Raw genomic sequence first — 23,325 nt, 5'->3', positions numbered from 1 at the left:
CATGCTGTCCGTCTGCCAGCCTGCCAGTTGAGGATCTGCATCTTGATCTTGCGACGTACTCGGACAATTGCCAATTCGTGATACAGATACACACAGCGAGGCGAGCGCGCCGTGCCTTAATTACATAAAAACTGGCAAATGCACTCCGTACAGAGCGCGTCTGGTTCTTGGCCGCCGGGTTGGTCCTGTGATGGGCATGTGTCTAATGATTGCAGCCTAATTAATGTGCATCGCTTTAATATCGTTCTTTCGCCTCCATCGAGGCTAACGTGTTGAAAAGTCATGTGCCCCAAGGATTTTTGATTTCATATGGAATGCTTGTTCGGTCCTGAGCAAATTAATATACGTCAATAGTCAATTAAACTGTCAGACATAATGCACGCAATAAATTTGCCATGCGGTCGGTATACCCAGTCTTTGCATTAAGACATCCTTTGTGGCATCTTCGACAATAAGATTAATATGCCAATTATGAGTAAAATAAATAACGCAAGCATATTTATTAAATAGTCTTATTGAGCTATATTTTTTCTAAAATATAATTGCATGTTTGTGTAATACCCATAAGTCCGCAAACATTTTGAATGCTCGCGCCAACAACTATCGACTGAGTTTAAATTTAGAGATGCCAACTTGTTCAAAATAATATGCATTAACAGAAACTGTTATCATACAGAGATGTTTACAGTATTAAGCCGCGTATTTCGCTATTTTTAAAAACGTGCATCAATAAAAGACCACATATTGTTATATATTGGTATATTTTACTGTATATTAATAAACATTTTTCACATTTGTATATAAATAAAATTCAATTACATAACAACACAAATAGCTGTTAATACACTTATATATGTTAGGCTGCCGTCAGAAAAAGCTTAGATTTGAAAACATTAAGACAATAAAATATAGTTGTTAGCAAATAAAGAAGTTAACATTGAATGTTAAAAGGACGAAGAAATGTAACGGCAAAAAGGCACTATGACTTGGACACATTTTGGTGTACAGTTGCTAAATGAAAAGCTCTAGACAAAGCCTCACTACACATTCTTCTTCATGGTCATTTCATGAGCTGTGCGCAAGCGACGTCTTAGTTCATTGGGGAACCTCTCGTAGCACTTCTTGCAGACGGGCTTCTCATCGTACTCGTAGAATTTTGACTTTTGTGTCATTTTCGTATCGCAAATGGAGCACGCAAAGTGATGCACACACCAGGCTTTGTTCAAAGCAGTGAAGACTGTTGAAAGATTACATATTAAATTGTGTACACAAGTATATATCAGCTACATACCATCGCCACCAATAACCTGGTTGCACACAAAGCACAAATTGCCAAACAGTTGATGGTAATGTGTCTCGCAGTAGGCCAAGCCTCGCTTCTCGTAATGCCGATGGCCCAGAAAAGGTTTCTCGCACTTGGCGCAGACAAAATGCTCCACATGCCAATGCTTGCCCAGCGCAGTGACCACACGCTCCTCAATCGGTCGTCGGCAGGCGCCACAAATAGGTATGCCCATCTTATCATGGCATCGTAGACAGTACAGCTCATTCTGTGGAAACATAAGGCGTTAAGTCTTGTAAAAGTTTAAATATATATAATCCTGAATACCATATCATTAGCTGCTAAACCAGGACGACTCTTGACTTCGCGTGCTGTAGCATCCAGTTCTGTGCCGCACGCTGAACAATTAAAGTGATAACCATGATAGACTTCACCACGGAAACGCAGTGGCTCCTCATCAATAAGACCGCTAAAATAAATAAACAATTAATTAATAAACAAAAGCTGCTTAAGCACATGTACTTACTGGCACTTCTGGCAGACATAGCGTCCCGTTATTTCAGCCTTAACCTTGGCATTACAATCATGACAGAGCGCTCGATTTTGATTGCGTATAAAGCCGCTATCGGCCAGCTCCTTGGCACATAACTGACAACGGAAGCACTGCGGATGCCAGCTAGCAGACATGGCCTTGATCACGCGACCAATGACAAACTCGCCGCACTTGTTGCAACAGGGTGCAAATAGCACATGGAAGTCACGTTCGCAATACTTGCGGCCCTCAAACTCGTAGAAAATGCCATCCTGGAAAGGGCGGAAGCACTGAGCGCAGCTAAAAAGCAAAAATTAAAGGTTTAGTTGACATCGATAGAAGCTATGGAATACTTACACAAAGCATTGGGTGTGCCAAAGCTCGCCATTGGAGTTGACTATTTTCTCGGTTGGCTCGAAACCGTCGGCGCAACGTGTGCAATGCATTGCACCCAGGGACATGTTAACGGCCTGAATTCTGCAAATCAATATGAGGGAATTATTAAATGTTATTGTAGAAATTTATTAAGATAATTAGTCGTTATTATTAGTTAAATTTACACTTCAGCTTTGGAGTACATCATGTTGAAGGCTTAAGCGTAAAGCTACTGAGCAAGGCAACTGGAAATGCGAGGCGCAATGAGCGGGGTCGCTTATCAAACGAACAATGTTGACGTTGCTGAATCATATTTCTGGCGATTACACTAAAAAGCTTTGCATTCCTTGTGGATGGAGTGTATATACTTATATTTGAACATGTATATATGAGTTTGCTTAGACTTGCGGACTGCTAAAGTTGACAGTTGCAAGGCAGACGTTAAACAGTGCAGTGGCGTTAACGAAACGCACAGTGGGATTAATGTTATAAAGTGAATTTGCTTAATTTGAATGAAATTAGTTTGCCGCCAAACTACACCCACACACACAAATACTTATACATTACGCTATGTAAACAAGCGACACACACACACACGCAGCGAGCAACAGTAACAGCGGCTTCTATTTATAATTTGAATGTTGTCCATGACGTCATCGAGCCCAATAAACATCTGGCCATTAACAGCATGAAAAGTGCAACTTATGCGGGCATAAAGCGTCCCACTGCTGCTGCACATTATAGCTACAGCTGCAACTAAGCTGATAATTAGTTAAATTAGCGTATTTAATGTTTCTATTAATGTGTTTGAAGCCGTGATAAGCCAACAGTTAAGCATGATGTAATGAAAGTACGTTAGAATTGCATTTTGCAAACGTTCTGCTTACTGAACGGGCGGCATTTCTCCTAACTGGCTTTCACTTGTAGCACTTGTTGCTTCTCGTTGCAATTGTTTTGTCACTCAACGCTTTTAGTTCACTGAAAACTACAAACAAAATAACATATCACAAATCAAAAGTGTGCCAAGTGCTGATCAGTGCTGCTATTACAGCTTGTTTTTAACTAAATCCGGTTTGATATTTGGTGTTTAGGCCGTTTTCTGTCTTTTATCTAGCCAAAGTGAACATCACACGTTGTTTCTGGTCCAGCAACAACAACTTAGCTCTTGCCAAAACGGGCGTAGACGAAAATCTTTGACTTTTCACTTAATATAACACTTCCATGCACTATCTTTCACTTCCTCTATGGTTAACAAACAGTTTTACCAATATTAAACGCCTTTTTACAATTTTCCTTAAACTTTTAGCAACAATTAATTAAGATTCTCACATTGATGATGTTTCGTCTTGTTGATGTTGTTTATAACATGACAATGTTAAAGGTATCGTGCACTGTTAAGGTAAAATAGTCGTGCCACAGTTGCTTGGAAAACATAATCGATTTATCAATAATCGTAAGAGCGCGCTGCTTTTTGAATTTACAACTGCCGGTCACGTGAGAATCTTACAATTAGAATCAGGTTTGTTTACTCAACTTCTTATCGTCAAACTTAATATGTAAGCAAAACTTTGCACGAACATTGATGTCACAATCAAACATTTATATTTACAAATAGACAACTATTCTAACATGCATAGTTTCGATTAGACAACTATATTATTTTGTGAATTTCACTTCCGCCTTGCAGTCTCAAACTTGTTGCATTTTAGCTTCCGCATTAAATTAATAATTGCTGCAATTGATGAATGTATGCGTGCTATTATTATTCATCGTAAGAACAAGCCACATATTGTTTTAAATTAACCTTGTCGTATCATTAACCCATAATACTTTCTTTATATCTCAGGATTTTTATTAGCGTTCTGATGAATATGAGCTTTGTTTGCGCATATCATAGCCGCATAATGGAAACAAACAAAAGCGAGGCCACGAAAATAGGTGTCAACAACAACATTACAGGGGCGTTGGTTTCTGCGAGACGAATAGCACGTAGCAACTGTTGCGGGCGCTATAATTAAATTACATATTTTATTTTTATGTTGATTTTTATTTCTCGTTAAGTATCTTGGACAAACAGGCTGGCGAGGCTAACTAAATGTAGAAAACACAAGACAATAGTCAACTGCATACAGTGGGTGTCTAAATTTATCTTCAATTATGCTATTTATTATTGCAGCTGGGCTGAAAACCGGCAAACAAGATAAACAACAATATGTTTATATAGTTTAAATGCATACATATATGTATGCAATTTGTTAGCTTGTTGGACCAGTGCATTTCAAACTGCTGATCGCTGTTTAGATATTTCAAAAATGTGGGGTGTGTGTGCCCGATAGCCAAAGACTTATCAATGTATACTATATGCTATACTTGTAAGTTAAAATTACAGCTAGAGGCTTGTGGGCTTATCGCACAATTGCTTCGCTTGTTAAGCTTATTTTTATAAACTTTAGTCATAAAATACCAAAAATACAAAGCAAAACAATATAAAACAAATGGTTTTCCTGTTGCTTGGAGCAATGTACATACATGAACAAATGTACATAAATAATGTATGCATATTTACTTGACGTGAGTGCAAAAGAGAGAGTCGGATAAAACCAGACACAAACTAGCCAAGCCACCGGATGCGATCTGAAACTGACGTGGCGACGACGACGACGCCTACGCTCGGCAGCCTTAGTGGGGAAGGGGGAAATATGCATGGCACCCAATTGGAGCGCAGTGGTTGCAGTGCCAAAGCAATTACCATAAATAAGTCTACGATGTTGAATATGCTTTACGACACATTCGAAACTACAAGTCGTATTCAAAGACATAGCTAAAATACAAAAATCACGTTGCTTGGCAACAACAAAATAAAAGACAAACTGCAAATATTTAAATACATATGTGCATGTGTATATACATATGTGCGTACTAAAAAGGTTGTAGTAGTATGTGTGTGACAGGTGCTTGCTTTACAACCAACGACCTGTTGGAGCGCCACTCGCTCCAAAAGTTCAGCGACACTTTAGACACAAACGAAAAACTCTCATTGCAGCCCGTGCACTCTTCACTTACAAATGTGTGTGTGTGCTTTGTCAAAAAATAACAAATTTGCAAAACAACAGATAAGGTGTTGCTAAATACTAAAACACAGAAAATAAAACAAATACATATGTGCTATTAAGCTGAAAATAAAACTATTTAACCTTAACGATGTCGTTGCCATAATGACGTGCATGCTAAAATATAAAGAGCGCAGCATATTGCAAAATGCACTGAGAGCCAAACGGCTCTTTATCTCTCTCTCTGTCTCAGCTTGCAGCAAGTACAAAGCAAAATGAGCAAGGTGTGAATCCCGTATGGTCGTGTGAGCTTTCGTTGTACATGCTAATTGATAACGGGCAACAACAAACGTTTGATATTTATGTACATTATTTTCTTTTGTTGTTGTCGCGATGTCAGGTGCAGCTCACAGGCCCAGCAAACCACAACAATACCAACTCTGACGTTTATTATACAACATGCATTTAATTGCAACAAATTACAGTCGGGCAAGGCAGGCGCCGATAACCGACTGTAACAGGCGCCAAGCAGTTGTTGCTGTTGTTGTTATCTGCATATATAAAAGTTGTTTGTTAGGATAGCTATTTTTATGTATAATAATGTAAATACAGATTCAAGGTGAACTATAGGGCAGATTAGCGATAATCAAAAACATTGCAGGCTCCAGCTGCTCAACAATAAATATTAAATATATAACATAATATACAGTTTCTTTTATGCTGATTAACAATTTCGTTTAATTTTTCGTTTTAATGCTTAGTAATCGTAATTTTAGCAATGATTATGTGTATACAGTATTATTATTCATATCTGTAGTATAAATATGCAAAAAATGTATTCTTTAGTGCCAATAAATAACAAAGCGCGACGTTCAGTCAAATTATAATATTTTACACTTTTTTTCATTGTATACATACTATATACTATGTATATGTTTTTAATATCTATATACAAATCATTTCTTTCAAGTCTTTTAAGTTAACTTACATAGTTTATATGTATATATTATATTATATTTATAGTAGTACAGTAGACATTCGAAAATTAAAAGAACGCACAGTTTTCAGTTATTTAGTAAAAGCTCAATCGACTGTCTACTGTAGTTACAACACTCTAACAATTTTGAAATAAAGGCAACTTTCTTAATTTAGCTTTGCTTAAAAATGATATTTGATGCCAACTGATACTTAGCTAGAACTATAGAGCATATTAGGCACTTGAACAAAGCAATAAACAAAGACATACAACATTCTTATACAAAGTAAATTAATTTACAATCAGCAATTGTAAGCTGTATGTATTGTAAACGTGAAACGTGACAAGCTTTCTATTTTGATAATGAAACACAAAAGAAAACAAACTAAAGCCCATATGCATATGTATATGTATGTACTTAAATAGCTTATATAGTTAAATAGTATTATCAGCTTGAAATTCAAATAAAAAAAGTACAATTGACGCTGAGCAAAAAGTAGCGAAAGCCTAGTTAGAGTCTTAGGTATGAACTATGTACTAACTACTAAAACTACCCTCGCTTAAATTAAAACATTAGTTGCTCATCTGCAGCCCGCCACTGCTGCGACTACCTGTGGATGAGGAGCCACTCAGACCAAACTGGGACACTAGCTTATCATAATCATCCAGCGATGTTTCAAACTGTTCCAGCTGCCGCGATAGATCGTCCATGACGCCACAGCTGCTGGCGCTGTTGTTGTCGCCACCGCCTGTGCTGGCAGCCGCTGTGGAGCTGGCACTTACACCACAGCTGGACATGTTGGGCGCTTGTAGTTCGCCCAGACCACGCAGCGGCGGCGCATGGTAGCATTCACGATAGAATTTGGCCAAATCATTGACGTGCGATGTGGGCGAGGCGAAAGGAAAGTGTAGCTCCTTGAGCAAACTGTCATCATCTGGCGGCGCTTGTTGTTGTTGCTGAAACGTGGGCGCTGAATTATGACGATAGCTGGCACTGCTGGCGGGTATTAAGAGACTCTTGATTGGCGAGACTGCATCTTGCACAGCTGTGGGTTTCTCGAAGCTCTTAAATGCTGTCGAGTTGTTGTTTAAATTGTTGTTTATATTGTTGTTGCTGCCATTAAAGTTTACATTGTTATTGTTGTTGTTAACGGGTGAATCACATTTGCGATTCAAGGACTCAATGGAGCTGTTGCTTTCATGGCGCGTGCGTCGCAATAGCCACTCAAAGGGCGGCGTCTCTGGCAGCAGAAAATCTGTTTCTGTGAATTGACGTAGCTTGCCCACATCTGTGAAGGCGCCGGGACGCAGCGGCTTCTCTATATCTATGGCACGCTTGTCATTCACATTTGTGGCACGTGCCACGCCCAAGCCAGCGCTGGCTGGGGGCTTCACTGTAGACAATTGCTGGGGCGTGGACGTATTGCTGTCATTGGCAGGACGAAAGTGATCCGACTTGAGCATGATTGCATCAGACTGATGCGCCGCCTGGTATGCGACAGTTGGTGAGATGGTTAGCTTAGTGCGATAGGCCACAGACATAATCAGCGCTCCCACAATGGTATTGAGCTGACCAATCTTCACCTGCTTGTACGCCTCGCCTAGCGTATGCACCTGTGGGCGGTCCACATAAATGCGATAATATATGCCATAAGAGTCTGGACACTGGCGACGCGATAATTTATATGCGGGCGTGGTGCGCGTCAGTGAAATTAGCGACTTCAGCATAATGCCCATGCGATTGTATATAGCATGTGCTGCCTTTAATGTCTGGCTTTCGTTGCTTGCTTCTGCTTTGCACTCCTCACCAGCTATTAACTTTTGTTCCAGTGGCAGCAAATCCAATGACCACACCTCGAGTATCATTTGATCACCCTCTGTGGTCTTTAGTGAAATTTCTACGCACAGTGGCAAACGTTGTAAGATGCTATCGCCTGGTTTAAGCGCCAGGGCGCGTTTGGTTTCCTCCAGCACATCTGGATGATCATGCACCACAATGTTGAACCAATCGTTGCCCGCCAGCGGATTACATTGCGTTGAGATTTTCTCGCCCAGACGCGATTGCACCACCACCTGTGTAGCTTTTAGCGCTAGAAATTTAATAAACTTCTCCAAATCCTTTTCAGCTGCGTTCAAGCGTTGTGCAGACATTTTTACACAATTTAGTTCACTTTTTTTTTATTTTTGGCTTTAATTTGCAGCGTACAAAGTTCGCTTTTTTGTTTTTGTTTGTCTTTTATTGTCTATTTTACGCTGTTTCCGCGTATTTCGTATCGTATTCTCTGGAATTTTTTTGCTTTTGTTTTTGTTTTATCGCTTTACACGACGATTCTTATTCGCGCCTAACACATACGCGTGCATTTTATTGCAAAACACTGCAATTTATTTAAATGCCTGTATTGTATATAAACTTTTTTTATACATTTGTGATTGGCATTTATTTATTTGCTTTTGAGCACAACACAGATTCACCACGACTTTTTTCATTAACGCGAACTGAAGCAGTGCCACCAGATCGCTTGCAGTTTTAGTGATGGCCCAACAGCGATGTTGCCATGTTAGAGATGACACAAAAGGCAAGATAACAAAAATAACTATTTTAAGCATTAAATGTTGATTTAATTTAAAATAAAGCATATGTGGTTGATAAAATTAATATTTTATATGTTTTGGTGCCTAGATTATAATTTAACATTGTGTTTGAGTCTCCGATAGATTATCAATAGCACCGTACCAGCCTAAAATGTTGTATACATGTTGAATAGAACATATGGCAGCGCTGCGGACGTGATGATACACGTCACGTAGTCAAATGTGGGCGGCTAGTGGGTTGCTTTTTGAATATTCCAGCAAATCATTGAAATTTATGTTTTACTAAACTATCACTGCTGACCTTGGTCTGCATGTTAAAGTGCTCACGATCTGTTTTTGATAACACCTGATTGGGCAAATATTTAAGCACTGCAGCCGGCACAGAACCTAGTAGCTTTAAACGCTCCTCCTGGATAATCGCTTGTTGTTCCGCCTCTGATTTGGCCTTCATATCAAAGAATTGTACATTCTCTGCTGCGGCTTCGGCACGTTTGCGCCGATTATCCTCAATCATGGAGAGCAGCAAGGCGCCGTGCTGCCTGCGACGCTGTTGCTCCAGCATTTCTTTTTCCAGTTGTTCCTGCTCACTGGTATCGTCGGTATGCCTTTGTGCTGTTTGCTGTAGTTTAAGACGAGTTTCTTCTTGCTGGCGCTGCCATAACTCTGCGCGATATTGTTCCAATTCTTGTTTAGTACGCCGACGTTTTTCCTCCTCCTGCTGCAGCTGCTGGCGATATTGCTCATCACTCTTGGCCCTGTACTCTGCCGTCAGCAGTTCCAGCAGCAGCTTCTCACGCTGGCGCTTGTGATTCTAGAAAAAAACGTTTTTAAAGGAGCTCGAAGTTTTATAATCTATAATATAATATCTCTTACCTCAGTTTCCAACACTTTTTGACCAATTCGCATGCTAATCTCCTGATGCTTACGTTGAGTTTCCTTCTGCTCATCCTCCAGTCTGCGTTTCTCTTCGTCTATATGTGCTTGTCGCAACATTGCTTTGGTCATATCCTCGCTAGATTCTGTTTTTAGCAGCGCTTTGTTAGCCCTATCCTCCTCTATACGCTTTAACATTTCAATTCGCTTCCTATCCTTGGCAAGCAGTACCTCCAACTTTTGCTGCCGATCCTCCTGCTCAATTTGTCGCTGCAAAGCCTCGCGCTCTTCTCGATCTGCCATAGTTAGCACACATTGCTGCTCACGCTGGCGCTTCTTCTCTTCTATTTGCTTTGAGAGCGTATCATGGAGCCTTTGTTGTTGCGCCTTCTTACCCTGTTCTTGTTCAAGCTCCTTGGCCAGCTGCTCTTGCCTTTCTACCAATGCACGTTGGTAGCCCAATGCTTTGGCATTCTTGGCTAGTTGCCGATCCTTATACTTTTCCTGCAACTGCTCGTCCAGTTCCTTTGTAATAGCTGCCAGGCGTAATTGTTCACCCAGCTCCCGCAGTTCGCTACACTCATTTCGCAGCTGACGACGACGCTGGCTATCTAAATATTCCTTACGTTTTAGTTGTCTTAACTCTTCGGAGATTACTTCTTGTTTACGCAGTGGATTTTCTTTGGACAGATCGGCGTTTCGCTGCTGCATTTCAAATAACACGTCGCAAAAGAATCGTTTCTCCTTGTACACTAGATCGTCGTCAACAATAACAAGCGTCGTTGGTCTGCCGCTAATAAGAATTGGCGGGGTGGCATCCCTTTTGTCCATTAATATCCTTGCCGCAGTAGTCATGGTACCAAAATCAATGTTAATACAAACAAATGAAAAAAACAGTAATAAAAAAAAAAAAAACTAGAAACAAAATATCAAAGCATGAACTAACTAAATATTCTGCAAATATAAGTTTAAGGAAATTTTGACATTTAACTTTTTTAATCCGTTTCGATCGTAAGCTGGATGACAGTATGGGTTGTTATCGTTTGTCATAAAACTCAACTTATTGCGCGCCTGTTCAAAAAATTCCCATTTAAATTCATAATTGTAATTTTACACATTTTTAATTTATTTTATATATAAAAACAAATATTGATTTTTGTTTATTTTCAATTCTAAAATTCATGTGTTGCAGAGAAAGTTGTAGCTCTAATTTTTAAATGCAATGGGGAAATACTTTTTATCCTGCTCTACAATACTCTCCAGCACTTCATCAACGTCAGTAGAGGGATAACGGTCGACCCAAGATTGTATATATCCTTCGTGGGTTGGCTCGTAGGTCTTCAGCTCGACCTTATCACCATTGACCATGGTGTTGGCTTGCACCAAGATAATTCTTGGCTTTTTATGCGCCAGGCATATATCACGCCACTTGGCCCAAGGATGAGTGCCGTCCTCATTGACCTCAGAGAAATGTTCGTACATTTTGGAAGCGGCTTCAATATCCGCAGTTGACTTGTACACTTGCAATTTAGTGAGGAAATCTCCAAGCGCTTTCTTGCCAACGGTTTGAATCTTACTGCGATCTAATGTAAGCAGCAGATTCTTGCCATCTTCAGTCTCTTCAATGGTAACAAAGCCTTCACCCGCCTCCAATAGCACTTTCATGATAACGAAACGTGCACGCGAATGTGCTTGCAGCCAAAGCTTGGATTTGGGATTGTACATTTCCAAAGCCACACCCATGCCGTTCCAGATAAGGCTAAGCCAGTTAATATAAATAATGTCGTCCTGCTCGGCAGGATCCTTAAAGCCAAATATTTCCAAAATATCATGTTGCAAGGACAAATAGAGACCTACAGCCTCGGCACGACACTCCTCGTATGATGAACCAATAGCGCCAAACTTCGTATCATATGTTTCGCCCGGTAGATACCACTTGGTAATGGGCTCGCCTGTAATAAGATTCTTCACACTCTTCTCATCAAAGTTGTAAGCGCCATTCTCATCAATGCGGAACAGTTTGCCACTGCCATGTCCAAGCAATTCATGTAAGCCCACTTGCACTTCAAATGCCTTGACTTTATATTCCTTCATTAGCGTTTGATCCTCTTCAGACAAGAATGGTATGGGATCCTTGCGATTAATGTTGGCCAGCACATTGCCCAAGGAGACGTTCTTGAATCCTTCGTCTTGACGGATTTCATCATCTGTTAAGAAAACAAAATGTTAATATAGAATAAAATACAGATTACGTTGCAGAAACTAACAGTTGGGTATATTAATGCCCGCAGGAACGCCGCTGCCAGCAAATGTGAGAATATCCAGTGATGTAAAGTCTGGCTTTAAATACAAATCTTTCTCATAGGGTTCCGTCCAAGGCAAATACTCCAAGAGTTTCTCAGCACGATTAACCAATTCAGAAAATTTGGCAGAGCTTTCCTTGTTTACCATGGCCACAAATCCCTCGAATTCAGCACGTCCACCTGCAGGATCACGATAAGTCTCAATGAAACCAATATACGTTTCAATAACAGGTCCCTTGTCCTTAATCCACCATCTAGAGCCATCTTTGTGGTCAGCTAAAGAGCCTTCTTCAAAGGATTTGATATAGTGCTCAATCATGTTGGATTCATTTTCATTGGCGGCGTACTTTTTGGCCTGTTGCAAGTTTTCATTGACACGCTGCAGCAATGGTTGGTAATCGCCGCGTGTTACACGGAAATTATGTCCTTTATACTGCTCCAGAGGCAAGGTGATACCTTCCTTGGTGGATTGTGCAATAGAACCCAGCTTGACATCATAAACTGTCTGGCCATTCTCCTCGATTTTAAATGTGCGACACATGTAAGGCTCAATGCGTTTGGATGTAAGCCAGGAGTTGACTATATCCGAGTCCTCTTTGGTGCAGTTGTCCGACCAATAGGTGGTTACGCCATCGGGTGCAAATCCAAGTATTTCATTGCGTGATTCCAGAGCATAGATGAGACTCTTGACTTTTTCATAGATCTTCGCAACACGTGGCTCTGCGCTAAATGCTGCTGAGGAACGCACAATTGCGTCAAATTTATCCTCGCTGAGATTAGGCAAGATTTTGCTATCACCCATGCCTTTATAGTTGCCAGCATTGGCAAACACGCCGCAGCTGTACACAAGAAATGCCTAAAACGAAAGTAAATTAAATTTTTCGCCAACTCAAGTTGATAGTAATTACTTACAGTGAAGTCATCCTCAGTTGCACCTGCCTTAAGAGCATTAACCTTCAGCTCGGCGGGCTTTTCAGCCACAAAGATACGATGCAGTAGTGAGAAAATCAGCGGTGCTTCAGGGCTTGACTGTATGAGCGCAATGAGGCCGCCGTTCCATGATGCTTTGCTAAAGTAATGAGCATAGAGCTTCTCCTTATCTGTCAGATTCTCAAATGCATTTTTGCAATCCAAGTCGGCAATGGGCTGCGTATTGGGCAATACAAAATGTGATGTTTTGCTGGCCATTTCAGTGCTGCACTGCGTCAAAGTTCTGCGCGAGCTAAAAAGAATTTACAGTTTACGTAAGCGTCTATGATAATACAGAGAAAACTACCTGTACGTAACGGCAGTTAATGAAGTTGCCGATTTATAATGGCCAAAGTTTGGTAAGAACTGGCGGCAAGCCGCCTGTCTCTGAATTTGTGGCACGTAAGATTGAACTCTGCTTGCCGCACTTGACCATAAACGTATTTGATAAGACTGGCTAAGTTGACGAAATCTATAAATTTTCTGAAGTTGCAGCATTACTGAGAATTTTGACAATCAAGTGATTTCGTCAGCCTTAACAAACAATTACGTTAACTTTAAAATAAACCGAGCAATGCATGCAACGTGCAAACTACAAAACATATGTATGCCTTGTATGTGTGCGTACGCATACATGTATGCATGTGTGTTTGTTTGCTTGAGTGTTAAAAGCGAAAATTTGTCAACGCATTATCAGCGATTATTAGTCTAAACGTAATTTTTTCTGGTGCGTATTTTGCAACAACAATAAAACCGCATAATTTACCCTCACACTTCAGGCACAAAAATATAGTACTTACCCTATAAAAATACGAAATACTATATAGTCAAAATGCCGCAAAACTGCAAGTTGTCACTAGAGATGAACAACGATCGACAGCATCAAATCCAAATCTTAAACAAATTCGTAATCGATTATTTTTAAACCGTTTCTAATTGTTAAACACAATCAGAATTTCTGATTGGATATCTTTTTTATTTGTTTAATTTTTGCTTTTATAAATGCATTAAGTATTATTTAAGCATTGAGCGTTTACTATTTTCTTCTTGAACATTAGCTTAGTTTTTAAACGCCAAGGGGAAATACTTTTTATCCTGCTCAACAATACTCTCCAGCACTTCATCAACGTCAGTAGAGGGATAACGGTCGACCCAAGATTGTATATATCCTTCGTGGGTTGGCTCATAGGTCTTCAGCTCGACCTTATCACCATTGACCATGGTGTTGGCTTGCACCAAGATAATTCTTGGCTTTTTATGCGCCAGGCATATATCACGCCACTTGGCCCAAGGATGAGTGCCGTCCTCATTGACCTCAGAGAAATGTTCGTAAATTTTGGAAGCGGCTTCAATGTCCGCTGTTGACTTATACACTTGCAATTTAGTGAGGAAATCTCCAAGCGCTTTCTTGCCAACAGTTTGAATCTTACTGCGATCTAATGTAAGCAGCAGATTCTTACCGTCTTCAGTCTCTTCAATGGTAAAGAAGCCTTCACCCACCTCCAACAGCACTCTCATGATAACAAAGTGAGCACGCGAATGCGCTTGCAACCACATCTTTGATTTGGGATTATAATCCACAACATCACACATGCCGCTCCAAATAAGATGTAGCCAATTAGCATAAATAATATCGTCCTGTTGTGCAACATCCTTATAGCCAAATATTTCCAAAATTTCGCGTTGCAAGCACAAATAGAGACCAACAGTCTCGGCACGACACTCCTCGTATGATGAACCAATAGCGCCAAACTTCGTATCATATGTTTCGCCCGGTAGATACCACTTGGTAATGGACTCGCCTGTAATAAGATTTTTCACACTCTTCTCATCAAAGTTGTAAGCGCCATTCTCATCAATGCGGAACAGTTTGCCACTGCCATGTCCAAGTAATTCATGTATGCCCACTTGCAGCTCATATGCTTTTACTTTGTATTTTTTCATCAGCGTCTGATCGGCTTCCGATAGAAATGCAATAGGGTCTTTTTGATTTATGTTAGCCAGTACATTTCCCAAGGCCACGTTCTTAAAGCCCTCATCCTGACGGATTTCGTCATCTGTAAAGAAAGCAAAATGTTAATCAGCGTCAAAGAATTTGCAGTAGCAACTAACAGTTGGGTATGTTGATGCCTGTAGGTACCATGTTGCCAGAAAATGTGAGCACATCGAGCGATGTAAAATCTGGTTTCAAGTACACGTCTTTTTCATAAGGTTGTGTCCAAGGCAAATATTGTAAGAGTTCTTCTGCACGATTAACCAATTCAGCAAATTTGGCAGAATTTTCCTTGTTTACCATAGCCACAAATCCCTCGAATTCAGCACGTCCACCTGCAGGATCACGATAAGTCTCAATGAAACCAATATACGTTTCAATAACAGGTCCCTTGTCCTTAATCCACCATCTAGAGCCATCTTTGTGGTCAGCTAAAGAGCCTTCTTCAAAGGATTTGATATAGTGCTCAATCATGTTGGATTCATTTTCATTGGCGGCGTACTTTTTGGCCTGTTGCAAGTTTTCATTGACACGCTGCAGCAATGGTTGGTAATCGCCGCGTGTTACGCGGAAATTATGTCCTTTATACTGCTCCAGAGGCAAGGTGATACCATCCTTGGTGGATTGTGCAATAGAACCCAGCTTGACATCATAGACTGTCTGGCCATTCTCCTCGATTTTGAAGGTGCGACACATGTAAGGCTCGATGCGTTTGGATGTAAGCCAGGAGTTGACTATATCCGAGTCCTTTTTAGTGCAGTTATCGGACCAGTATGCTGTTACACCATTCGGTGAAAAGCCAAGTATTTCATTGCGAGATTCCAGCTCATAGATGAGGCTTTTGACATTTTCATAGATCTTTGCAACGCGTGGGTCAGCTGCAAATGCTGCAGAGGAGTGCACAATAGCATCAAACTTATCCTTGCTGATATTGGGTAGAATCTTGCTATCTCCCACGCCCAAGTAGTTACCAGTATTAGCGAACACACCGCATGTGTATACAAGAAATGCCTACAAATAATCTTGTTAAGATTTATATAGACTTTATATAGATTACTCACCGTAAAGTCATCTTCAGACACACCTGACTGTATGGCTTTGACCTTCAGCTCGGCGGGTTTCTCAGCTACAAAGATGCGATGCAGTAGTGAGAAGATTAGCGGCGCCTCAGGGCTTGACTGTATGAGCGAAATGAGCCCACCATTCCACGACGCTTTGCTCAGGTAATGCGCATAAAGCTTCTCCTTGTCCGTCAGACTTTCAAATGCATTTTTGCAATTTAAGTCTCCAATGGGCTGCGTATTGGGCAGAACGAAATTCGTTGATTTGCGTGACACTTCCATGCTGCACTGCGTCAAATGTCTGCGCAGCAAAGTTTTTGTATAAATTAGGTGAGCGTTGGATTCTATTAAATGTTTTTCGATTATAAAAGCATCCTGCCGGTCTGGATTATGATAGTGTTCAATCCCTTTTAACATATGATAAATCCTTTCCGTGTGTAACTGATATTTCGAACAGATTTTTCTTCGCACCAAACCATTATGGCATTTTAAAGCTGATAAAAGCATTATACCCAGATTCAGAATATACCATGTGGTATAAAGATAGGTTGTTACTTAAGGTTGATCAAATTTAAACTCAGTGAAGCTCGAAAAGCGGCTCGTTATTTAACAACATTTCACAAATCTTAACAATTTTATTATGTACTTACACTATTTGAAATACTAATTGCAGCAAAATGAAAATGCTACAATATTGCACGTTGTTAGTAAACAAAAACATTATCTCTTGATCATTATCCACAGTCGATAGCAAATACTGGTAGCAATCGATTATTTTCAAAATATTTGTAAATTCATGTTTTCGAACTACATATATGCATAAATTTTTATTAAAAGCTTAAATATTTACCTGCTTAAATAATTACCATTACATAAAACTTACCTCGAGTTATGCAAATTCCTTTTATTTAAAGCGTTTTCTATGTTTTGCTGTAGTGGTCACACTGTCAGTTATTTATTGTTTTTCTTTTAAATGTTGCTGAAAAAAATGTTTTTGCTATTTGAGAAAATTTATTTTAGAGACATTGACGTGGCTAATAGGTAACAATAAGCAGCAGCAACTGTTCGAAATTACCAACGCAGCCACCCACACAGCTATTAAAATCATGTTTTTTCATTTTTATCACCTTCAGCAGAAAGAAAATACGGGCTTGGCCAGTTGAATATTATTATAGACAACATAGACGAGTTCCAGCTATTAAGCAAATTGATTGGCAGGGAATCTGTGCATCAGCTGCATGAAGTTCGCAACGCTGAAGGATTTATGCTCTGACATGCGTTTATTATTTTATTCTTGAGCCTGAAGCTTAGTTTTTAAACGCCAATGGAAAATACTTTTTATCCTGCTCTACAATAGTCTCCAGTACATCATCAATATTTGTATTGGGATAACGGTCCACCCAAGATTGTATATAACCATCGAAAGTGGGCTCGTAGGTCTTTAACTCGACCTTATCCCCATTGACCACGGTGTTGGCTTGCACCAAGATAATTCTTGGCTTTTTGTGCGCCAGGCATATGTCACGCCACTTGGCCCAAGGATGAGTGCCGTCCTCATTGACCTCAGAGAAATGTTCGTACATTTTGGTTGCGGCTTCAATGTCCGCTGTTGACTTGTACACTTGCAATTTAGTGAGGCAATCTCCAAGCGCTTTCTTGCCAACAGTTTGAATCTTACTGCGATCTAATGTAAGCAGCAGATTCTTGCCATCTTCAGTCTCTTCAATGGTAACAAGGCCTTCACCCGCCTCCAACAGCACTTTCATGATAGCGAAACGTGCACGCGAATGGGCTTGCAACCAAAGCTTGGATGTGGGATTGTACATTTCCAACGCCACACCCATGCCGTTCCAGATAAGGCTAAGCCAGTTAATATAAATAATGTCATCCTGCTCGGCAGGATCCTTAAAGCCAAATATTTCCAAAATATCAGGTTGCAAGGACAAATAGAGACCAACAGCCTCGGCACGGCACTCCTCGTATGATGAACCAATAGCGCCAAACTGCGTATCAAATGATTCGCCCGGTAGATACCACTTGGTAATGGGCTCGCCTGTAATAGGATTCTTCACACTCTTCTCATCGAAGTTATAAGCGCCATTCTCATCGATGCGGAACAGTTTGCCACTGCCATGTCCAAGCAATTCATGCAAGCCCACTTGCACTTCAAATGCCTTGACTTTATATTTCTTCATTAACGTCTGATCAGCCTCCGATAGAAATGCAATAGGGTCTTTTTGATTTATGGTAGCCAGTACATTTCCCAATGCCACATTCTTAAAGCCCTCATCCTGACTGATATCATCATCTGTGAGGAAAGTAAAAAGTTATTCAACGTCTTTAAATAATTTGCAGCAGTAACTAACATCTCGGTATGTTCATGCCTACAGGTACTACACTGCCAGAAAGTGTGAGCACATCGAGCGATGTAAAATCTGGTTTCAAGTACACGTCTTTTTCATAGGCTTGTGTCCAAGGCAAATATTGTACTAGTTTTTCAGCACGTTTAACCAATTCAGCAAATTTTGCCGAACTTTCCTTGTTAACCATTGCGACAAAGCCCATGAATTCAGAACGTGCTCCTGCAGGATCACGATAATTCATAATGAATCCTATGTATGTCTCTATAATAGGTCCCTTGTCCTTGATCCACCATCTGGAGCCCTCCTTGTGGTCAGCCAAAGAGCCTTCTTCAAAGGATTTGATATAGTGCTCAATCATGTTGGATTCATTTTCATTTGCGGCGTACTTTTTGGCCTGTTGCAAGTTTTCATTGACCTGCTGCAGCAATGGTTGGTAATCGCCGCGTGTTACACGGAAATTATGTCCTTTATACTGCTCCAGAGGCAAGGTGATACCTTCCTTGGTGGATTGTGCAATAGAACCCAGCTTGACATCATAAACTGTCTGGCCATTCTCCTCGATTTTGAATGTGCGACACATGTAAGGCTCAATGCGCTTGGAGATTAGCCAGGAGTTGACTATATCAGAGTCTTCTTTGGTGCAGTTATCGGACCAGTATGTTGTTATACCATTGGGTGAAAAGCCAAGCATTTCATTGCGAGATTCAAGCACATAAATGAGGCTCTTGACGTTTTCATAGATCTTTGCAACGCGTGGGTCAGCTGCAAATGCTGTTGAGGAGTGCACAACAGCATCGAATTTATCCTTGCTGAGATTGGGTAGAATCTTGCTATCTCCCATGCCCAAGTAGTTACCAGTATTGGCAAACACAGCGCAAGTGTATACAAGAAATGCCTGCAATTAATCTTGTTAAGCTTTATATGAACATTATATAGATTACTCACCGTAAAGTCATCTTCAGACACCCCTGACTGCATTGCTTTGACCTTCAGCTCGGCTGGTGTCTCAGCTACAAAGATGCGATGCAGTAGTGAGAAGATTAACGGCGCCTCAGGGCTTGACTGTATGAGCGAAATGAACTCCCCATTCCACGATGCTTTGCTAAGGTAATGCGCATAAAGCTTCTCCTTGTCAGTCAGACTTTCAAATGCATTTTTGCAATTTAAGTCTCCAATGGGCTGCGTATTGGGCAGAACGAAATTCGCTGATTTGCTTGATCTTTCCATGGTGCACTGCGTCAAATGTCTGTGCAGCAAAGTTTTTGGAGAAATTATGTAAACGTTGGATTGTGAAATTGTTGAATTGCGTTTGTGCAGTTGATATTTCGAGCAGACTTTTCTTCGCAACAAAGATTTATGGCATTTTAAAGCTGATAAAAGCATTATACCTACATTCAGAATATACCATGTAAAATATAGTACATACATATATTACGTGGTATTTAGTTAGATTGGTACTTAAGGTTGAATTGATCCTGTTTAAACTCAGTTAAGCTAAAAAAAACGGCTCGATCCTAAAAAGTTTTCTACAAATCATAACAATATTAGCAAGTACTTACACTATAATTGAAACAAAGTGAAAATGCCGAAAATGCTGTTTGTAAACAAAAACATTATCTCTTGATCATTATCTACAATCGATAGCAATTAGCAATCGATTATTTTCAAGCAATTCTTTAAATTCAACTTTTTTGAATTATATGCATAAATTTGTATTTAAAGCTTTAATATTTACCAGTTTTAATAATTATAAATACTTTAAACTTGCATGTCGATTTAAGCAAATTAATTTTATTAAAGCCGTTTTCTATGTTTTCCTGTAGTGGTCACACTGTCAGTTAGTTTTTTATTGTTTTTATTTTAAATGTAGCTGGAAACAGTTTTGGCTATTTGAGAAAATTTATTTTGGAGACATTGACGTGGCTAATAGGTAACAATAAGCAGCAGCAACTGTAAATGCTATCGAAATCACCAACGCAAGCCACCCACCACCCACACAGCTATCAAAATCATATGTTTTTCATTCTTATCACCTTCAGTTTGACCTTAAGCAGAAAAGAAAATACGCTGCAACTATGGAGCTCACAGGCTGGGTAAAAAACTATGATTGGGGCAAGAATGGTATACATTCCACTGTTGCACAACTGGCAATGGCCAACGATCCAGACTTTACACTGAATGATAAAGCTTCGTATGCGGAGATGTGGATGGGCACACATATTTGTGGCATGTCCGTTGTCAAAGACACGGGCGAAACGCTGGACCGTGTGCTGAAGAAAGATCTACCGTACTTGTTTAAAGTACTGAGCATTAAGAAGGCTTTAAGCATACAGGTTCATCCCAATAAATGCGAAGCAGAGCGTTTGCATCGTGAACGCCCAGAAATCTACAAAGACGATAATCATAAGCCGGAGTTAGCCATAGCACTGACACCATTCTTAGCACTGGTGGGCTTTCAGCCAGTTGAAGATATTATAGATTACATAGACGAATTCCAGCCATTGAGCAAATTGATTGGCAAGGAATCTGTGGATCAGCTGCATGAAGTTCGCAACGCTGAAGGAGTTAAGTTATGCTATGAAATCCTAATGAAGTCGGACGAAAAGGCTATTGTAAAATGTCTGAAGGACATTGCCAAGACTTGCAAGGAAGGTAAGTATTGACAGATCAATTTGGTTTATTTTATTAATCTAATATTCTTTGCAGAACTCAAGCGCAACGAGCTGTTTGAAGTGTTCAATACCATTAGCAAAGATTTTCCTGGCGACGTGGGGATATTGTCGCTATTCTTTTTAAATATCGTGCGCCTGCAGCCTGGTCAAGCCATCTATCTGGGCGCCAATGAGATACATGCATATCTGGACGGCGACTGCGTTGAGTGCATGTCCTGCTCTGATAATGTTATTCGAGCTGGACTTACGCCAAAGTTTAAGGATGTAGATCAGCTAATTTCTTCAGTAATATTCGAAGGCACCGAGGCGCACAAGAAGACCTTTACCCCATATCGTATAGACGAGAACGTGCAGGTGTATGTACCGCCAGTGGATGATTTTGCTGTAATGCATGTGGCCATCAAGCATACTCTGGAGAACTACAAGCTACAAATACAGCCCTTTGGCGCCATACTTCTAACCTTGGCAGGCGAACGCATGTTGAAGCTCAACACCCAGAATGGTGTCAAGGAGATTAAACTGTCGCGTGGCAGTATTGTTTACATTCCCGTAGAAGCAGCGCCAGAAATTGAATTTTTGCATGCCGAAGATTGTGGTGAAAATTTTACAGCCTATATAGCCACGTACAATTATTTTAGACAAGCTTAAAAAAAATGTAAATTGTTTGTATTTAAATTGAGTAATTTCACTTTTTATTGAACATCTAGAATAGCAACTAAATTGGCAAATAGTAAACACTGTAAGCAAGGGGGGGCGTAACTGGGGTAGAGGGCAGTCATTAATCTAAACAAACAATTATACAAGTATATATAAATACATTATATGTAATATACAATCAACAGCACATAAATAATTTATGCATATGACACTAAGCTTAAATCTAAAAAAACCATTGTGCATCATTCAAAATTGCCCGTCTTACTCACATACAAATACGTACGTGTAAATGCCTTTCGCCTTACTCCTGTTGTATATAGTTATTAAAGATATATAAATATTTGTTACATTGACAATACACATTACAAAGTTTTATAGTTGCTTGTACATTCATATGAAAAAAATTTCTATATAAAATTTTGTTTAGTTTCGAGTGTAAAGATTAGTTAATATATAGACGAATATATGTATACAAGTTACGTTTTGATGGGTTAAGTTGCTTTAGTCGTTATACTTTTTGATCCACTAGAGTGTGTAGAGTTTGTATATAGTGTCGTGTTTTTGTGCCCACAATAGTGTTCCCTGTACGTAGATAGAAGCTTTTGCCAAAAGTGAGTAACGCTGGGGGATAAGGGTTAAGAGTGATGGCTGGCATTTTTAACAGTTATCTTTCACAAGCTTTTGAGCGTATCAGCTTAGCTCTTCAGTAGATTATTTGCACGCTTGTTAACACCATCCATTCGCATATTGTTGGCATCACCTTTGGCATTAATACGATCAACTTGCTTATTTTGATTCTCCAGCTCGGAGCCCATGTCGAGTGCCATGTTACGCAAATTGCCTAGCATAGAGTTGACCTGACCCAGATTCTCGTCCATCTCATCCTCGCGTGCATCGTTTGTTATGCGCGATATGTAGCCTGATTGTGGTGGAGCACCCATGCCGCCACGTTCGCGCTCATCAATGACACGCTGCGGCTGACTGGCAACCACTTTGCCATCATCATTGGCCTTCCAAGCTCTATCGCTGTCATCCTTAATGTTCACCTTCTTCCAGGGCAGCACACAAATGCCACAACACTTCTCCATGCCGCTGAGATTCTTTTCAGCTTCACGCATATCCGCATTTATCCGATCCATACCCTCCTCTATGCGATCCAGCTGCTCGCCTTGGTCATCTAGCGCCACCAGCGTGCGTATACCCGCCTCTTTACTCTCATCCATGAGGCTGAGCATACGACGTGTGCTTTCCAGTGACTCATCAGCTACTTGGGCTGATTTCAGCTGCAACTCCTGCAGCTCTGTGCGCGGCTCATTCTCCACAGCAGTCATGATCTAATGTAGCAAGTGGTTGTGAACTTTCTAGTATATGTATGTATAATTGTTGAATGTGAGTCACAGTTGAACTTTCGCTTGATAACCCTAACTTTAGTTTTTTATATTAAGCTCGCTTGATTGCAAATGTAGGAACTGCAATTTTATGTATAAATATTTAGCAGTTTTTTTGATTTTGTAAAACTTTTGCCAAGTCTTTGCTGCAAAATTGAACAACAAAAATTGTGTATATACCAGAGTTGTATCGTTACAGAGGAACCAGCTCAAACAATCGTGGAGCGAACAGCACTTGA

General features: G+C 40.2%; 8 protein-coding genes across 12 annotated transcripts; 1 reads left to right on the top strand and 7 right to left on the bottom strand.

The window, feature by feature from the left end:
• Nucleotides 1-819: 819 nt before the first annotated feature.
• Nucleotides 820-3,604, bottom strand: LOC108603595 (LIM and senescent cell antigen-like-containing domain protein 1). Of its 3 annotated transcripts, XM_017992537.1 has the most exons (7): nucleotides 3,519-3,604; nucleotides 3,077-3,174; nucleotides 2,172-2,291; nucleotides 1,809-2,114; nucleotides 1,610-1,751; nucleotides 1,292-1,550; nucleotides 821-1,237 (listed from the first exon to the last, which is right to left on the bottom strand). In XM_017992537.1, exons 2-7 carry the CDS (start codon nucleotides 3,088-3,090, stop codon nucleotides 1,041-1,043), a joined length of 1,038 nt encoding a protein of 345 aa, XP_017848026.1. In that variant the 5' UTR covers nucleotides 3,091-3,174; nucleotides 3,519-3,604; the 3' UTR covers nucleotides 821-1,040. The 3 variants fall into 3 exon arrangements, with proteins under 3 accessions (XP_017848025.1, XP_017848026.1, XP_017848027.1); XM_017992536.1 differs by lacking the exons at nucleotides 3,077-3,174; nucleotides 3,519-3,604 and adding an exon at nucleotides 2,375-2,480 and having other exon boundaries at nucleotides 820-1,237; XM_017992538.1 differs by lacking the exon at nucleotides 3,077-3,174 and having other exon boundaries at nucleotides 3,519-3,560.
• A 2,641-nt stretch (nucleotides 3,605-6,245) lies between these two features.
• On the bottom strand, nucleotides 6,246-8,758 carry LOC108603593 (autophagy-related protein 13 homolog). The gene has a single exon (XM_017992534.2). The coding sequence runs from the start codon at nucleotides 8,364-8,366 to the stop codon at nucleotides 6,789-6,791; it is 1,578 nt and encodes a 525-aa protein (XP_017848023.1). The 5' UTR covers nucleotides 8,367-8,758; the 3' UTR covers nucleotides 6,246-6,788.
• An 84-nt stretch (nucleotides 8,759-8,842) lies between these two features.
• On the bottom strand, nucleotides 8,843-10,604 carry LOC108603594 (trichohyalin). The gene is made up of 2 exons (XM_017992535.1): nucleotides 9,681-10,604; nucleotides 8,843-9,618 (listed from the first exon to the last, which is right to left on the bottom strand). The coding sequence occupies exons 1-2, from the start codon at nucleotides 10,533-10,535 to the stop codon at nucleotides 9,070-9,072; spliced, it is 1,404 nt and encodes a 467-aa protein (XP_017848024.1). The 5' UTR covers nucleotides 10,536-10,604; the 3' UTR covers nucleotides 8,843-9,069.
• Nucleotides 10,605-10,833: 229 nt separating this feature from the next.
• On the bottom strand, nucleotides 10,834-13,832 carry LOC108603938 (dipeptidyl peptidase 3). Of its 2 annotated transcripts, none has more exons than XM_033294118.1 (4): nucleotides 13,753-13,832; nucleotides 12,896-13,205; nucleotides 11,948-12,839; nucleotides 10,834-11,887 (listed from the first exon to the last, which is right to left on the bottom strand). In XM_033294118.1, the coding sequence occupies exons 2-4, from the start codon at nucleotides 13,169-13,171 to the stop codon at nucleotides 10,887-10,889; spliced, it is 2,169 nt and encodes a 722-aa protein (XP_033150009.1). In that variant the 5' UTR covers nucleotides 13,172-13,205; nucleotides 13,753-13,832; the 3' UTR covers nucleotides 10,834-10,886. The 2 variants fall into 2 exon arrangements, with proteins under 2 accessions (XP_033150009.1, XP_033150008.1); XM_033294117.1 differs by lacking the exon at nucleotides 13,753-13,832 and adding an exon at nucleotides 13,260-13,492.
• A 104-nt stretch (nucleotides 13,833-13,936) lies between these two features.
• LOC108603939 (dipeptidyl peptidase 3) lies at nucleotides 13,937-16,687 on the bottom strand. Of its 2 annotated transcripts, XM_017993132.2 has the most exons (4): nucleotides 16,657-16,687; nucleotides 16,007-16,307; nucleotides 15,065-15,956; nucleotides 13,937-15,009 (listed from the first exon to the last, which is right to left on the bottom strand). In XM_017993132.2, the coding sequence occupies exons 2-4, from the start codon at nucleotides 16,286-16,288 to the stop codon at nucleotides 14,012-14,014; spliced, it is 2,172 nt and encodes a 723-aa protein (XP_017848621.1). In that variant the 5' UTR covers nucleotides 16,289-16,307; nucleotides 16,657-16,687; the 3' UTR covers nucleotides 13,937-14,011. The 2 variants fall into 2 exon arrangements, with proteins under 2 accessions (XP_017848621.1, XP_033149855.1); XM_033293964.1 differs by lacking the exon at nucleotides 16,657-16,687 and having other exon boundaries at nucleotides 16,007-16,455.
• A 580-nt stretch (nucleotides 16,688-17,267) lies between these two features.
• LOC108603946 (dipeptidyl peptidase 3) lies at nucleotides 17,268-19,985 on the bottom strand. The gene is made up of 4 exons (XM_017993138.2): nucleotides 19,929-19,985; nucleotides 19,315-19,615; nucleotides 18,373-19,264; nucleotides 17,268-18,314 (listed from the first exon to the last, which is right to left on the bottom strand). The coding sequence occupies exons 2-4, from the start codon at nucleotides 19,594-19,596 to the stop codon at nucleotides 17,314-17,316; spliced, it is 2,175 nt and encodes a 724-aa protein (XP_017848627.2). The 5' UTR covers nucleotides 19,597-19,615; nucleotides 19,929-19,985; the 3' UTR covers nucleotides 17,268-17,313.
• Nucleotides 19,986-20,192: 207 nt separating this feature from the next.
• Nucleotides 20,193-21,720, top strand: LOC108603948 (mannose-6-phosphate isomerase). The gene is made up of 3 exons (XM_017993139.1): nucleotides 20,193-20,299; nucleotides 20,409-21,021; nucleotides 21,076-21,720. The coding sequence occupies exons 2-3, from the start codon at nucleotides 20,445-20,447 to the stop codon at nucleotides 21,687-21,689; spliced, it is 1,191 nt and encodes a 396-aa protein (XP_017848628.1). The 5' UTR covers nucleotides 20,193-20,299; nucleotides 20,409-20,444; the 3' UTR covers nucleotides 21,690-21,720.
• Nucleotides 21,711-23,222, bottom strand: LOC108603949 (synaptosomal-associated protein 25). Its single transcript, XM_017993141.1, has one exon. The coding sequence runs from the start codon at nucleotides 23,027-23,029 to the stop codon at nucleotides 22,394-22,396; it is 636 nt and encodes a 211-aa protein (XP_017848630.1). The 5' UTR covers nucleotides 23,030-23,222; the 3' UTR covers nucleotides 21,711-22,393.
• Between the last annotated feature and the right edge of the window lie 103 nt (nucleotides 23,223-23,325).

The sequence above is a fragment of the Drosophila busckii genome, chromosome 3R (genome assembly GCF_011750605.1).
Source record: "Drosophila busckii strain San Diego stock center, stock number 13000-0081.31 chromosome 3R, ASM1175060v1, whole genome shotgun sequence".
Classification (NCBI taxonomy): domain Eukaryota; kingdom Metazoa; phylum Arthropoda; class Insecta; order Diptera; family Drosophilidae; genus Drosophila; species Drosophila busckii.
This window is presented reverse-complemented; position numbering and strand designations above follow the sequence as displayed.

Coding starts and splice junctions, on each gene's coding strand:
- LOC108603948 (XM_017993139.1), top strand. CDS start 20,445: ATGGAGCTCACAGGCTGGGTAAAAAACTATGATTGGGGCAAGAATGGT. Junction 21,022..21,075: donor TGCCAAGACTTGCAAGGAAG/GTAAGTATTGAC, acceptor TATTCTTTGCAG/AACTCAAGCGCAACGAGCTG.
- LOC108603939 (XM_033293964.1), bottom strand. CDS start 16,423: ATGTTAAAAGGGATTGAACACTATCATAATCCAGACCGGCAGGATGCT. Junction 15,957..16,006: donor TGTCTGAAGATGACTTTACG/GTGAGTAATCTA, acceptor GATTATTTGTAG/GCATTTCTTGTATACACATG. Junction 15,010..15,064: donor AGGCATCAACATACCCAACT/GTTAGTTGCTAC, acceptor CTTTCTTTACAG/ATGACGAAATCCGTCAGGAT.
- LOC108603946 (XM_017993138.2), bottom strand. CDS start 19,596: ATGGAAAGATCAAGCAAATCAGCGAATTTCGTTCTGCCCAATACGCAG. Junction 19,265..19,314: donor TGTCTGAAGATGACTTTACG/GTGAGTAATCTA, acceptor GATTAATTGCAG/GCATTTCTTGTATACACTTG. Junction 18,315..18,372: donor AGGCATGAACATACCGAGAT/GTTAGTTACTGC, acceptor CTTTCCTCACAG/ATGATGATATCAGTCAGGAT.
- LOC108603938 (XM_033294117.1), bottom strand. CDS start 13,450: ATGCTGCAACTTCAGAAAATTTATAGATTTCGTCAACTTAGCCAGTCT. Junction 12,840..12,895: donor CAACTGAGGATGACTTCACT/GTAAGTAATTAC, acceptor CTTTCGTTTTAG/GCATTTCTTGTGTACAGCTG. Junction 11,888..11,947: donor GGGCATTAATATACCCAACT/GTTAGTTTCTGC, acceptor TTTTCTTAACAG/ATGATGAAATCCGTCAAGAC.
- LOC108603594 (XM_017992535.1), bottom strand. CDS start 10,535: ATGACTACTGCGGCAAGGATATTAATGGACAAAAGGGATGCCACCCCG. Junction 9,619..9,680: donor AAAAAGTGTTGGAAACTGAG/GTAAGAGATATT, acceptor GTTTTTTTCTAG/AATCACAAGCGCCAGCGTGA.
- LOC108603949 (XM_017993141.1), bottom strand. CDS start 23,029: ATGACTGCTGTGGAGAATGAGCCGCGCACAGAGCTGCAGGAGTTGCAG.
- LOC108603595 (XM_017992536.1), bottom strand. CDS start 2,397: ATGATGTACTCCAAAGCTGAAGT. Junction 2,115..2,171: donor TGGCACACCCAATGCTTTGT/GTAAGTATTCCA, acceptor TTTGCTTTTTAG/CTGCGCTCAGTGCTTCCGCC. Junction 1,238..1,291: donor CCAGGTTATTGGTGGCGATG/GTATGTAGCTGA, acceptor ATCTTTCAACAG/TCTTCACTGCTTTGAACAAA.
- LOC108603593 (XM_017992534.2), bottom strand. CDS start 8,366: ATGTCTGCACAACGCTTGAACGCAGCTGAAAAGGATTTGGAGAAGTTT.